The 14,334-nt window shown below is 38.0% G+C and overlaps 2 protein-coding genes across 2 annotated transcripts in view; both read right to left on the reverse strand.

The window, feature by feature from the left end:
* The window catches only part of LOC113527661 (heparan sulfate glucosamine 3-O-sulfotransferase 3B1-like), a 22,482-nt gene extending 20,999 nt beyond the window's left edge, over window positions 1–1,483 (reverse strand). Inside the window, exon 1 of the mRNA XM_026915678.3 lies at window positions 554–1,483. Within this exon, the coding sequence (XP_026771479.1) occupies window positions 554–1,158 (605 nt within the window). The 5' untranslated portion in view covers window positions 1,159–1,483. The remainder of the gene's footprint in view (window positions 1–553) is intronic.
* Window positions 1,484–7,360: 5,877 nt separating this feature from the next.
* The window catches only part of LOC113527748 (protoheme IX farnesyltransferase, mitochondrial), a 44,874-nt gene continuing 37,900 nt past the window's right edge, over window positions 7,361–14,334 (reverse strand). The window contains exons 6-7 of the mRNA XM_026915834.3: window positions 10,908–11,140; window positions 7,361–8,989 (exon numbers count right to left, since the gene is read on the reverse strand). Of these exons, the coding sequence (XP_026771635.3) occupies window positions 8,550–8,989; window positions 10,908–11,140 (673 nt within the window). The 3' untranslated portion in view covers window positions 7,361–8,549. The remainder of the gene's footprint in view (window positions 8,990–10,907; window positions 11,141–14,334) is intronic.

The raw sequence follows: 14,334 nt of genomic DNA on the forward strand, positions 1-14,334 counted from the left end.
TTCATTCATTTATTTTAATTCCTCTGCTCTGTCTAAGTGTGCTAAGAAAATGTCAGCTCTCCACAACCACAAAGTTTCAGCAGGAGAAAAACCTAAAACATTTGTATGTGCTCACTCTGCAGCAGCAGTATTTATTTATTTATTTATTTTTTTTGCGTTAATCTGTCCATCACTAGATAAAGCAGCTAAACTTGCTTAAAAGTTTGTAAATAAAAAAAGATAAAAATCCATCGAATCCACTGATATGATCATGTTTCTTTTAATGTCTAAAGCGGATCATGATGAGATCCGTCATAAATCCCCACAGACCCTGCTGCAGCTCCACAAGATAAACCTAGGCCCAGATGTAACCATATTTATTATTATTATTATTATTATTATTATTATTATTATTATTAATGTTCATGCTGTGGTGAGAAGACAGAAGTGTAAGGATTTCTCTCCCCACCTGCCTGCACCGACTGTCAAATTTATGATGATGATTTATCTGCCTTTTTTTTATTATTATTATATAATAAAAGAAGATGATATAAAAGTTCTGATTGGTGCTTACCTGTACCACTCCAATCCGTTGTCATAGAAACGGTCGAAAAAGTGCGGCTCGGCTCCCGCCGCCCTCACGTCCGGGTGCACGCGGAGAAACTCGAGCAGCGCGCGCGTGCCGCCTTTCTTCACGCCCACGATGATGGCCTGCGGCAGCCGCTTGGTCCCGGAGCCGTTGGAGAAAGTGGACAAGCCGCCGCTGTGCACCGGGGACCTCCGCTCTCCTCCCGCGTCTCCTCCCCGCCGCTCCGTCTCCGTCTCCGTCTCGGCCTCGTTGCCGTTCAAGACATCTCGAGGAAACGTCCTGACATCCGTTCCGTCGTCGCTTTTGACATTGTTCAAGTCTCTAGAAAACACCCCGACGCCCGTTTGGTCGTAGTCCTCCCAGCCGCGCGCTCGTGGACCTAACCGGGACCCGATTCCCGACCTTAAGCCCGCGTCCTCGGGCCGGCGCCGGTCTGCGCGTAAACTCGGCACGGTGGCGCACGAGCCCACGCACGAGTACAGCACGTAGAGCCACAGCACGAGCATGATGCCGAACAGCGCGAGCTTCCGCCTCACCGGACTCGCTGACAGAGCATACGGATGATGTGCGCGAAGCAGGCTATATTCCATAAGCCTCGGCGGGTGCGACGTGGACCGTGCTCCAACCGGACATTTTCACACAGGAGGGGAAAAGTCTCTCCAGGGCGCGCGCGCGCGTCAGGATGCACAAGCCATTGAAGTCCTCAGGGTAAATAAATAAATAACAAAATATCAAATATCAAACTAGTCTAAAGTGGAAGGGAAAAAACTCTCCAGAACGAAACGACTTCTGATCATAATGTCCAAAAGAGCAGAGTGGAGAGAAATAAGTGAATAAACACAGCGTGCGCGCGCTGCTCTCTCTCTCTCTCTCTCTCTCTTCCTCTCTCTCTCTGGTTTTATTCACGCTTCAGGCTTCAGCGCAGAACCTTTATAAAGCGCTGAAACATTCCGAGGCCTGTGATAGGCTGAGGCGGTGGCCAATCAGAGCTCCAGGATTCCATAATTGCACGTTTGTTGACATAAACGGACCAATCCGGAAAAGGCAAGGGTGGAGCTTTTGGAGTAACAGAGAGAGAGAGAGAGAGAGAGAGAGAGAGAGAGACCGAGTAAGTTTTATTGAAGAGAGAGACTTGGAAGAGAGAGAGAGAGAGAGAGAGAGAGAGAGTGCGCTTTTTCTTTATTCCTGATTATTTAGACATTCCAAACTCTCTTTAAACTTAGAAACACAACAGGAAATACTTTTGCCCTCAAGACAAAATATTAAACACGAATAAATGAATAAGGGATAAAATTTTGCATAAATAAATGAATTATTTCCTCAATTAATTATTTAAATTCTGATAAATTCACTCAGTATTCTATCTATCCGCTGAGATGGAGAGGATAATCCGGCAATCACAATATCACTTTTCATTATTTACTTTAAAAAAAAAAATTAAAAGTGAACTTCGCATGTGTTTAAAGTTGATTCCTAGTTAAACTGGATCAGTTAGGAGTCGCATGAATTATTCAGTATGATAAATAATGGAGGTTTTTCATATAAACGCATATAAACGCAGAGTAATCATTTAGAGGAATAATTGTTTTTTTTTTTAAGTTTCCCCCACAATGAAACAGATGAGTATTGTTAGTTAAAAAGCAGTCCTTATAATACAAGAAAAGTTGTTGTTTTTTTTTCTTTCTCAGTTTCAGCCCCAGTATCAGTGCGACCACTGCTCTTAGGCTGGATAGAACTGATTACATTTCTATATTCTAAATGTTTAGATTATCATTCTTATTACAGATAAGAGATTTAACCAAGTTTAAAAGCTTGTGTGAAAGTGGCTCAACTTTAACCACATTCTGCTCAGCCTCGATGGTTAACTTTATGGAAAGAAAATGATTATTTAATTTTATAACCAAGTGGTTTTTATAAGTCGAGTTTGCCAAATAACCAGGCAGCTTGAGGGAAAAGAAACATAAGGTCATTTCCAACAAGAGCTAGACTCAGGTTGAAAAAAAAAAAAAAAAAAAAAAAAAAAGATGTTTCTGCATTTTAGCTCATTTCTGTATTTAAATATTTAAATGAAAAATATTTTCCAACAATGAAATAAACTTCCATATCAAAGTGAAGTCTAAGGGCCAGTGGAGAGCAAGCTGACTTTCCTATTATATATGAACACATTATTCATAAATATATTACACACTGTAAACCTATACATTATACAGTGTAAACTTATTATATATTATACAGTATAAACTTATATTATACACTGTAAATTTTATACATTGTATAAACAGTATAAACTTAATAGTACATAAAATACTGTTTAATTATTAAAAATGTGACTTTTTAAAGCAATTTATATAGGAGTTATCTTTAAACTTCTTGGTAAACTCGAGCTGTGCTTCCTGGTCTTGTGGATTTAAAAAAAAAATGATTAAAAAAAAAAATTATGTTCCCGAGCTATATACACTTTAGCTAAAAGTTCCCATAGCACATATTAATAATTAATTAAACTAGATATACAGGAAGTATAGACTCAGTCATGAACAAACATAATTAAGTGAAATAGTAAAGAAAATGAACTATTTCTATAAAAAATATACTATAAAAATGATTTTTACAGTGAAGTTATTATTATTATTATTATTATTATCATTATTATTATTATTATTATTATTATTATTGGTGGTGTTGGTGTACAAGGGAAAATAAGTCATCTGTGACTGGGTTTTGAGACTCCACACAGAGCAACATATATCTCACATATAAACCATCACAATCCAGGTGTAGGACATTAAAACTGAGTAATGAAATAAAACTCAGTACCTCAGACCGTAGACAGGCTGTAAATCACATGTAAACTCTGATCTAGAGCTAGGAGGAGTGTGTTACCTCTGACCTGTCAGTGTGTCAGTGTATCAGTGTGTGTGTCAGTGGTTCATCCTGCACATGCTGATGTCTGCTCTCAAGACCAAACATGAGTACAGGTGAAGGACAGCAGTTCAGTTCGAGTTCGAGTTTTATAGACTATAGCACATTTCTGTGGAGCTCTTAGAAGAGGCCATGTGGAAATGAAAGAAAAGAAAACCGAACAACTCTAATAAACAGCTAAAGAAAAACTCAGTCTACCTCAATCGATAAAATCCAACAAGCTTATAGAAATAAACTACATTACAAATAAAATATACACACTTTTCACTTTATTAAATATTAGATGTCTGACATTTTGTTTAATGTTCACTGGAGCCATGTACTGGATGGATAGATGGGTAAGTAGTAAACAAGTAAGCAGGTAATTAAATGAAATGAAATTAAAGTAAGTATATATATATATATATATATATATATATATATATATATATATATATATATATATATATATATATATATATATATATATATATGTATAAGTGGGTAAGTAAATAAATAATAAGTAAGTAAGAAAGAAAGAAAGTAACTAAATAAAATCTCAACAAGTAGGTGTAAGTAAATAAGTAGGTAATTAAATAAATAAGTAAGAAAGTAAGTAAATAAATAAGTAAAAAGCAAGTAGATAAGTAAGAAAGTAAATAAGAGAGTAAAAAAGTAGGTAAATAATTAAGATGGCAACTAAGTAAATAGGGATTTAAATAAGTAAGGAATCAGCAAGTCAGAATGTAAGTAAGTAAATACGTCAGTACACAAGTAAATAGGTAAGTAGGAAACTGAGTAAATAAGTGGGTAAATATGATATTTCAACAAGAAAATAAAGAAGTAGGTAAGTTAATAAGTGAGTGAACAAGTAAGCAGGTAAGTATGTAAATAAGTAGGTGAGTATAAGTAAGCAAATTAATAAGTAGGTGAGTATACAAGTAAAAAGTAAACACATAAGTAACCAAGTAAGAATTTATTTATTTAATTATTTACTTACTTACTTACTTATTTATTTCAAAATTTCCTATGCAGCCAGAAACTCTGAAACTAAAGTTATTGAAGAGAACTCCTGTTGCTGCTGGAACAAATCAGAAAAAAAAAATTGCTACAACTAATAAGTATTCAGGATAAACATGAAACCCACCACCGCTGATGTCACCAGGCTTACCTTATCACACAACGCTCCAGAGAAATTAAAACAGAGCCGGGGACACTTCTCCTCCTCAGATTCATCAGAAGCATTTTAAGCATTATTGAAAATAAATCTGTGGATTATTGAATGGCATATATCAAAACGAAACTTCATTAAAAAAAAATTAGAACAGACTCAAATAATGAGTGAAATCAAGCAACCAACAAGGAAGAGCACAGCATTCGTTCCTCCGCACCTCACCAAACTACAAACTAGTCTCAGTCTGGTGCTGACATTCAATCTAGACACACAGCAGGAACAGCTGTCTCCATCTCTCTTTCTCTCTCCATCTAACCCTAACACAAATCACGCTGCATCCGGACCAGGCCTTTTTATGAGGATACGTCTCGTTCACATCCCTCTATCCGGGTTAAATTCCTCCTGTGGAGAGCAGAAAGGAGGAGGAGCAGGAGGAGAGCAGGCCGAGGTGCTGACGGAGGGTGCTCTGTGTGTGTGTGACCATGGAAGAGGGGATCATATGTTGCACTTGGACAGGTGCGGAGGTCGATCCTCCACTGATCCCGTGGGGAGACACGCTAGCCGAATGTGGCCAGAGAAGCCGGACGCTGCTACAACCACAAAAGGGAGGGAAAAGAAGGAAAATGTACCAGTGCTGGAATAAATCATAAGGCTCCAAGGTCCAAGAACAAGTGTGGATTAAAGGGGTAGTTAAGCCAAGAATGAAATTTACACATTTAGCCCAAATGTAATCCACCAGCCAAGACATGCAAAGCTCTGAAGCACTGGAGTTACAAGGACAATGTAGCAAATAAGTGAGACAAACTTAAAACTATCAGTTTAGCATTGTGCAAAACACATGGCTAAATCACACACACACACACACACACACACACCTCAAAGGGCATTTAGCTCAGTGATGGCATTTGAGGCTAAAAAAATTAAATCAATATTCAGATTACTTCTAATGTACAAGTCCACTTGGCATGAAGGAAAATCAAACTACGCCCCGAGGAATAAAGCGACTGTGCATAAAAGATGGTGTTGTTTTTAGCACCATGTCCTTTTCTCAGTTTCAGGTACCACATAACCACGGTCTGAGACGAGTGTGTGATGATTTAGGCATGTCGATTGCATTCTACTAAACATACCTTTTCTTACTTGTTAGCATCATTACTATCATAACTCCAGTGCAAAGCTAAAAAAGCAAACATTAGACATTACATACATTATATGGCCAAAAGTTTGTGGACACCTGACCATTACATTCATATGTCCTTTTTGAACCTCCACTCTTCTGGGAAGGCTTTCCACTAGATTTTTGAGTGTGGCTGTGGGGATTTGTATTCATTCATTAACAAGAGCATTGGCAACGTCAGGCACTGATGTCGGGGTGTTGAGGACGTCTGGAGTGCAGTTGGTGTTCCAGTTTATCCCAGTGGTGTTCTGCAGGGTTGAGGTCAGGGTTCTGTGCAGGACACTCGAGTTCTTCCACTATAACCTTGGCGAAACATGTCTTCATGGAGCTCACTTTGTGTACAGGGGCATTGTCATGCTGGAACAGGTTTGATCCTCTTAGTTCCAGTGAAGGGAAACTGTAACTCTACAGCATACAAAGACGTTCTATACAATTGTGTGCTTCCAACTTCATGGCAACAGTTTGGTGAAGAACCAAACATGGGTGTAATGATCAGGTGACCACAAACTTGGCCATATACAGTGGTGTATATTTTGGCTGATCATTTGGCTTCATTTTATCAATTGTTTAATTTGTGTGCAAACTAAAAATTAAAAACAATGAAATTTTCATCATACTCATAATATGTGCATATGCTGATAAATGCTAACCGTATTACCAAGCGTATTCATGGCACAGCTGATTTACCTGTAACGTCAGCCAAAAACTCCATAAATAGCAAAGCTCACAGAGAGCTGAAAAACAGTGAAAGATCACATCCTAAATAATGTGTGCTAAAGTTTCCATTATACAACAGTTAGTTTCAATCCACTAATTTGATTGGACAAGTACCAATATTTAGTATAACAGCACTGGGACATTTCCTACACACCCACGCACTAACACTTCCTCTTTTATTAGCCACCATTACTTCTGTTCTCATTGAATGTCTAGTTTTATTTGGATGTTTTTATTTGAACAATTGTGTTCTTTCAATTTATTAATATGAAATGACTGAGGCTGACAAAACTTTTGGCAATAGTGTGTAATTGTAATAAATTAGCTATTTGAACTTGACCGTGTGATCTGTATATAATCCAGCAGCAACTCATTGCCAATTATAGAATTTGAAGCCGATGTTCAAAGCCAAAGTTCACCAAGTTAGTGAGTCTCCTTGTATTTAAATTGTACTCAGGAGCTCTCACGGGATACAATTTTTTTTTTTTTTGAACTAACAGGATTTTCATTAATACCACATTTCTTCTGTAACTGCCCCTGCGAATGATTTATGAATAAATCCGTTCATATCCAGGTTGATAAACGACACCCACCGTGTGTTATATTACTACTGTAATGTCGGGTGAATGATACTTTAATCAGGTGCTAATGTAACAAAGCAACTCGCCACTAAGTAGCATGAAGAAATGCATTAATACACCAAATTAAATAATGCACCAAAACAGTTTTGGAGTTCATGCCCCTTTAAGAACCATTAACCCCTTAATAAACATCAGTCTATCAGTCTATCAGTCCCTTTCCCCCATAAACACCACCAAAACCAGCATGGATTAAAACGCATTTATTTTAAAGAACACATGTTCTTTAATATCCCACACAGATGATATATTTATACAGTGAGGTCAGATGTAGACATTACACAACATCATGAGGTTGTATACAGTATGGAGGACGGCAGGAAAGCCAACGCCAAGGTGCTCTCTCTCTCTCTCTGGAGTATCACAGAACCCTTTTCTACCTGATGAGTCAGTGCTGATTCTTGAGGCAGGAACTAAAGCTGAACTTTTCCAGAGTTGACTCTCTGCACCAAAATGCTAGAACTGGTAGTCTCGTGAGAAAACTTCTAGCTTTTGCTACAGAGTCTGGTACTTATGCATAAGCTTGTTTTTCTGTTAAAAAAAAAAAATTGACTAAAATGTGTTAAGGAGGGAGTGTGGACAGCCAATCAGATTACAGCACTCAGCATTCTGAAGCTTGTGGCCAGCTAAGTGTAGAACAAATAGACAATCTTCTTTATTTACATGATTGTAAATAAAATATAAAACACGCCATGAACATTGCATTGGGTTAAAAAAAAATATTGATTGAAAAACAATAAAAGTAGACCAGTCACTGAAGAATAAATAACCATTTTACTAGCAACAAAGTGAATGTCCATGACATCATTGTGTTGTGTATCGACGCTGGACGAATTTATTTTGGCTCTCACATCCAATTAAATAAAAGTTCAACTCTTAAATCAGTGGAAACGTGGCTCAGGTGTGAAAAGATTCTGTAGTTCTCTGAACTAGCACCAGCACCATATTAGGGAAACGGGGTCCAGTCATGACAAAATCTAGCGCAGCACTGTGTGGCCGGCTCGCTTAGCAATTGAGTTACAGGATATAAGAATTTTTTGGCTTTACACCTGAGCTGCAACTCAGGACAGTGAAGCATTACATGCTCCAGAGTGCTCCAGATCCAAATCTGGATCTAATTTCCTATCATTTAAAAGTGACTCATTCGCTGAGTCAATGATTCTGGCTTCTGCTATTGCGCGGATGGATATTTTATTAAACATTTAACATATTTACACACTTTTCAGACTTACAGACCTGAGAGAGTCCAGGAATTTTATCTTTATCAACCGTATAGTCAGATCAGACTTTTCATCTTTACTCGGTGTACGCTCTTGCACTGATCAATCCGAGCTGCCATTCTTGATGAAAACTAAAAATAAAGCTATTTAAAGTGGTTTAGGAAGAAGCAGCGTGTAATGCGATAGGTGTGTCAGTGGACCCGGTTGGCCCCGCCTCCTCAGCTGGGCGTCTCTTCTTGCAGGTGAGGGCGAGCAGCAGCAGCATGGGCAGGTGCCAAAGGCTACAGAAAAAGAGCTTGCGGGCGCTCTGGCGCTCGCCACGCTGATAGAAGCGGAAGGCCAGGTAGCTGATGTACAGGTTGATGGGCAGAGAGATGAGCGGGAAAGTCCAGGTGGTGACGTCCAGCACGGGGCCGAGCGTGGACAGGCCGATCAGGGCCACGCTGTGGCGGAGAGCCACCCGCTTGCACAGTGCCGGGTGGGTGACCGACATCATGCGGTAGCCACCGCGCGAGTAGTCCTCTCGCAGGTTCCAGCTCAGAGCGTTGAAGTGAGGGAACTGCCACGAGTAGAGGAACGCCCCCAACAGCAGAGCACCTAGAGAACGGCAGAGAGAGAGAGAGAGAGAGAGAGAGAGAGAGAGAGAGAGAGAGAGAGAGAGAGAGAAAGTAAGACACATCAAAATAAATAACCATGACCAATGGTACCAAAGTGCACAAGAAGGAAAGAGTGAGGAAAATATGAAGACCCTAATATAAGCAGGAGATAATTCGCAATGAAGTGTCCCAAAATCATGAAAAAGAAATGGACAAGATGTGGGCAAAGAACAACATGGTGGAAAAAAGTTCTTTATTTTCAGATAATGTCCACCCAAGTGCCTCAATATCTCACTTATAATTTTAAAAATAGCTGGTAAAGATTTAGAGATTTTTTAAATTTCCTCAAATTATGAAAGTAGCAAATGTGTTTAGCCAGTTGTATTTTTCTTATTTCTGAATAGTTGTGTGACAACAGAAGCAATAGTGTAAAATAGATGCTGTCTAAAATGGTTACAATCCAAACTGCTCACGTATCACAGCTGTCAGCCAATCAGAAACAAGTACTATCATTTAATTAGCATATTTTCAAAGCCCAAGGAGGCTAAATGTAATACAAGCAGCCTGGGACAAATCAAACTCAAGACACATGAAGAAAATACATTCTAATAAATTCACACACACTTCCTGCACTAGAAATGAGAGAGATGAGACAGGCAGGCTTGTGTTTCAGCTCCTGCGTTGGAGAAAAGCACCAGCAGCAGTGCAGCGGCCCGAGTCTGAGCACCAGAGCATGAAACTCTGCATCGCCTCTGTGTGTGTGTGTGTGTTCGGCTCTGCTTGTGTAAACACACGCGTAGCTAAACCCTCTGGGAAAACAAGGGATCTGAAACAGTAAGCTCATCTTTCCCACCACAAAGCACACGGCAATTAGCAACACAAGCGCTGCTCGTGACGAGCCCCGTGTTGCCCTTTTACACTGACCAGAGATCCATTTTGCATTTTCTCTTCTAGTGATGAATAAAAACGAGAGTGAACACCACCACAATACTGTGAAACATGGTTATGAGAAGTTGAGATACTGATTTTGTGATTTTTTTTTTTTATTCACCAACATTTTTAGAATATTTTAAGAACAGTTTAAAGATTTTTTTAATTGCCATTTTTATCACCATTTATTCCTTTTATCACCGTTTTATTGCCATTTTTATTAGCATTTCAAATGTGTAAAAATACTACAATAATATCTTTTCAAAACTAATTCAACATTTTTAATATATCACCATTTTTTAATTCTTTTTAAATCATCACTTAATTTTTTAATAGCCATTTTTAATTACGTTTTTTAATCACTATTTTTAAAATCTTTTTTAATTGCCATTTTTGTAATTTTTTTTTTTTACCATTATAAAAATTTTTGGACAGTTCACAACATGAAGAAAAAAAAATTGATTGCCTGGGTGGGACTGATGGTGAGTGACAACTACTCGCCGATCACAGCAAAGGAAACAGAAAAACATGACAACACACCACCATATTGGCCGTTCATATAAACTGTTATGCCAGAGACTTATACTAACTTCCTCTTCACTACAATACTCCAGCTGGAATTGTCTATGCAATTACAGTCTAAAAATAAATACATAAAACTGAGACAACGCTATCAGCTAACTGCATAAACATTCACAAAGTACTTCCTGTTTTGGGAAAACTTTCCCAAAAAGGGAAACGGAGGCCAAGGCTGAAGGCTTTTTCCCTTCTGCAGCTGCTGATGTCATTAAACATGCAGTAAAGGGGCGTGGTTTATTATCTACACTCACGTCCAGATCATGGATGATTGCACGACACACTTCAGCTGGCTGCTCTCAACTTATGGCTGTCATAACACACTCAACTCACAGCAGGCCAACACTTGTGTAATATGAACGTACAAGTGTGTGTAATGTGTGTGTGTGTGTGTGTGTGTATTTTGGTCAGACCTGGATCAAGAGCGCCTGTAGCAGCGGTCCAGCCCATGATCGGAGGAATTGCCCCCACCACTGAACCCACCCACGTGTTGGTGATGCTGAGACGCTTCAGCGGCGTGTAACAACACGTGTACAGGAAGATGTTCAGAGCCCCCAGGAAGCCTGTCAGAGGATTCACAGCCAGGGTCAACAAGGTCACGCCGGGAATCCCACAGGCCAGAGCGAATGATACGGCGTGGAGGGGGCTGAGAGTGAGAGAGAGAGAGAGAGAGAGAGAGAGAGAGAGAGAGATGGAATTAAAAGAAATGATTAGTCACATCTCAAGCAACTGAAATCAAGACTTCAGTTACACAGCATTCTATTTCTTTATTTATATTCAATTCATCTGACTTGGTGTAATGCACGTACAGTATATAACATCAAAAAAGGAATAAATAAACTAGGAAATGGAGGGCAGCTGCTGTGAGATCAAACCCTGCCTAACTACACTTCTACTGGTTAGGCATGTCCACTGGGCTTTTTTTTTTTTTTTTTTAAAGCAGCCAAGGCCTGGTTCAAATTCGCAGCTAAGTACTCCATAAATTAAAGGGAGATCCAGATAGGGACTAAAGGAGAAAGAAAAAAAAAAAAAAAGCGCCGTTTTGGTCCTACTGCTGGAAATTCCACATAACTGTGATTACTGCTGTTATAACTGTTTTATGTGGGACTTTTAAGTGTGTGTCTGAAGAGCGAGAAATCAGTGATCACGGACAGAAGAAAGACACTACACTCACTTTAATTCAATTCTATTATTTGTACAGAGCTTTTAATAAGAGACACTGGGACAAAACAGCTTTACTGAATTCAGGTTGTAGATTTTTGATCCCTAATGAACATACTCAAAACGTGTGTATGGAAAATCGTGTTTATGGAAACACAGTAATTCACATTTTCCCTTTATATTTAAAAAAGTTGCCTTTTTTGTGAACCATTTGGGTGAATATATACAGAATATACACCTAGTTTCAACCCAAGCATTCTTTGTGAAAAATGTCTTAGTGAAAAAGGAAGATTTTCTTCCTTGCACTATGAACAAAAGCACCTAACAGAGCCCTGGTTTTAATTTACAATTCTGAACAACCCCATCACCTCGACACACCTTTACTATTAAATTAATAAATATCCTACAAATATCAACAACTGTTCTATTGGCCGATTCATAGTGCTGTCGCCAACACTAGAACAACTCAGGGTCCGATTTCACTGAACTCCAGTCTGAGAATATGTGGACTTCTGAAGTGCCCATGATGCTGGTCCCAACACACGGATTCAGTTACGGCTCCAGCCACAACAATCATAAAGAAGTTAGCCGGCTAATTCAATTTATGCAGTGTACTGATGCTCTTTTGTCCTGCACTAAATCTCATGATCTGCCTTCAATCACTGTCTTGGTTGAGCTTCAACAAGTTTCATAAAGTCCATAAAACATGCAGAAAACATGTGGAAATTTGTAGTCTTTAACACTCCTGATAGATTTGTAACATTACATATGGCAAATACATTTTCTCTCCTGCTGAGAGGAGGATCTGGTTACTCTACATTTTAAAAGGGTATTAAATCACTTTGTAGCCATTTGATAAGAAGGAATCAATATGAGTCTTCATGAGTCCATCGTTTGAGATCTCACAACCAGATATGTTAACAAAAGCAAGTCTTTAGTGACCATTTTGATTATTAATTGTTGTCTCTTAAAAACAGTCTAACATTCTCTGTAGACCTCCAGTTCCCCAATGTTGCTGTAACCAATTGGACCACAGCTCCAGCTCTACATTCCAATATAAGAACTCAAACTAAATGGGAAGAAGAAGGGAAGAAAAAAAAACAAAACATAATGGCTCCATCACTTGAAGGATTCACATTTGGTTGTTTTGTACTGGCCATCGATCAACATACGTAGTAGGCTATCCAGGGAATTTCTAAAAGTTAGTTCATGCCTTTTTGTGTTGTCATGATCGATCACTGCGGTCACTTGTGTTTACTCAAGGATTTGAGCCTAGTGAAATGCAATATCGAGCCTCCAGGACAGGCTTGTGAGATTGTGTGATTGAGATTGAACATGCTACTGCCCCGTATCTACCGCCAATTAATGATCATGTCACCTGTGGCTTTGAGGGAGGGAAAGAAGTGGGCGTTGCCAGACATATGTAATGCGTGTCACATACATTACATCGTTACAGCTGAAAAAAGCTGGCTACGAGTCAGATGTAGCTGCACTGCAATTGCTAGCATTAGCGTTTAGTCAGGATTATTATTATTATTTTTTTAAAATTATTTAATTATTAATTATTTATGATTTTAATTATTATTAATAAGGTCAGGAATGCTGCAAAGCTGAAACCGGGACTGTAAATAAACATAATGAGTTATTAGGTGTAATGAAGCTCATTATAAAATTTAAATAAACTTATATAAACTATTTGTGCATGTGCTCTGTGCTGAAGAGCAGCTTGGTTACTTATTAAATTCTTGTATAGTAAAGTAGCTCTGATAAACGTGTTATTTTCTTCATTTAAGTCACTGTTCATGTTTTGCGAGTGAAGACATTCACAGCTTTATCTGTTCAGCACCACGGACACAGGAAGCTAAAATATATCAGAGAAAGATGCTATGTTGCTCTGAAGTCAGACAGCAGGTTATTAAGGTTCGTATAGGATAAAAAAAAAAACAGGTGAAAAGGAAACTTAAATTAAACTTAAATTATTAAATCGTCACTTGTAACTTCAGTGCAGTGAACATCAGTGTAAACAGCAGCAAACACAGTAGGACACATACAGTTAAAGAAGTTAGCAGAAATTTGCATATTACAATAAACAAGATCTAAAAGCTACTCAGAATATACGATGGAGGATGGATTCAGTTATTCAGGCAGATGGATGACATCCAAACTCTTACAGATTATTAATAATCATAGAAAGTGCTATGCAAACTTTTGAACTGATGTTTTTTTTTTATTATTATCAACAACCTAATATTAATATCTTCCATTATCACAAGTAACAAAAATGATCAGTGATATTAAGTGAATATTAGGGCTAGGTGATATGACAAAAGTTTCATATCACAATTCTCAAAACGCATTTCTATGATACACGACATGCATCATAATATACAGGCTGGCAAACAATTTCCCTGCAATAGATTAGTGCTGAATTAAAAAAAAATAAAAATAAAAAAATAAAAATAAAAAATAACCAAAAAAAAAAAAACACACACTATTTGATGATACTGTATGTCTACAAAAAAACAAAAATTAATTCGTTTTTATTTTTTACATTTAAAAGGTTGTTTTTAGATTTTTAAATAAAATAAATGAAAAAAAAAAAAAAAAAAAAAAACGCCAAAAAGAAGAAAAAATAAAAATCTCTATAAAATCATTTGGCATTTTATAGTTTCTTTTTTT

Source organism: Pangasianodon hypophthalmus, chromosome 12 (genome assembly GCF_027358585.1).
Source record: "Pangasianodon hypophthalmus isolate fPanHyp1 chromosome 12, fPanHyp1.pri, whole genome shotgun sequence".
NCBI classification, from domain to species: domain Eukaryota; kingdom Metazoa; phylum Chordata; class Actinopteri; order Siluriformes; family Pangasiidae; genus Pangasianodon; species Pangasianodon hypophthalmus.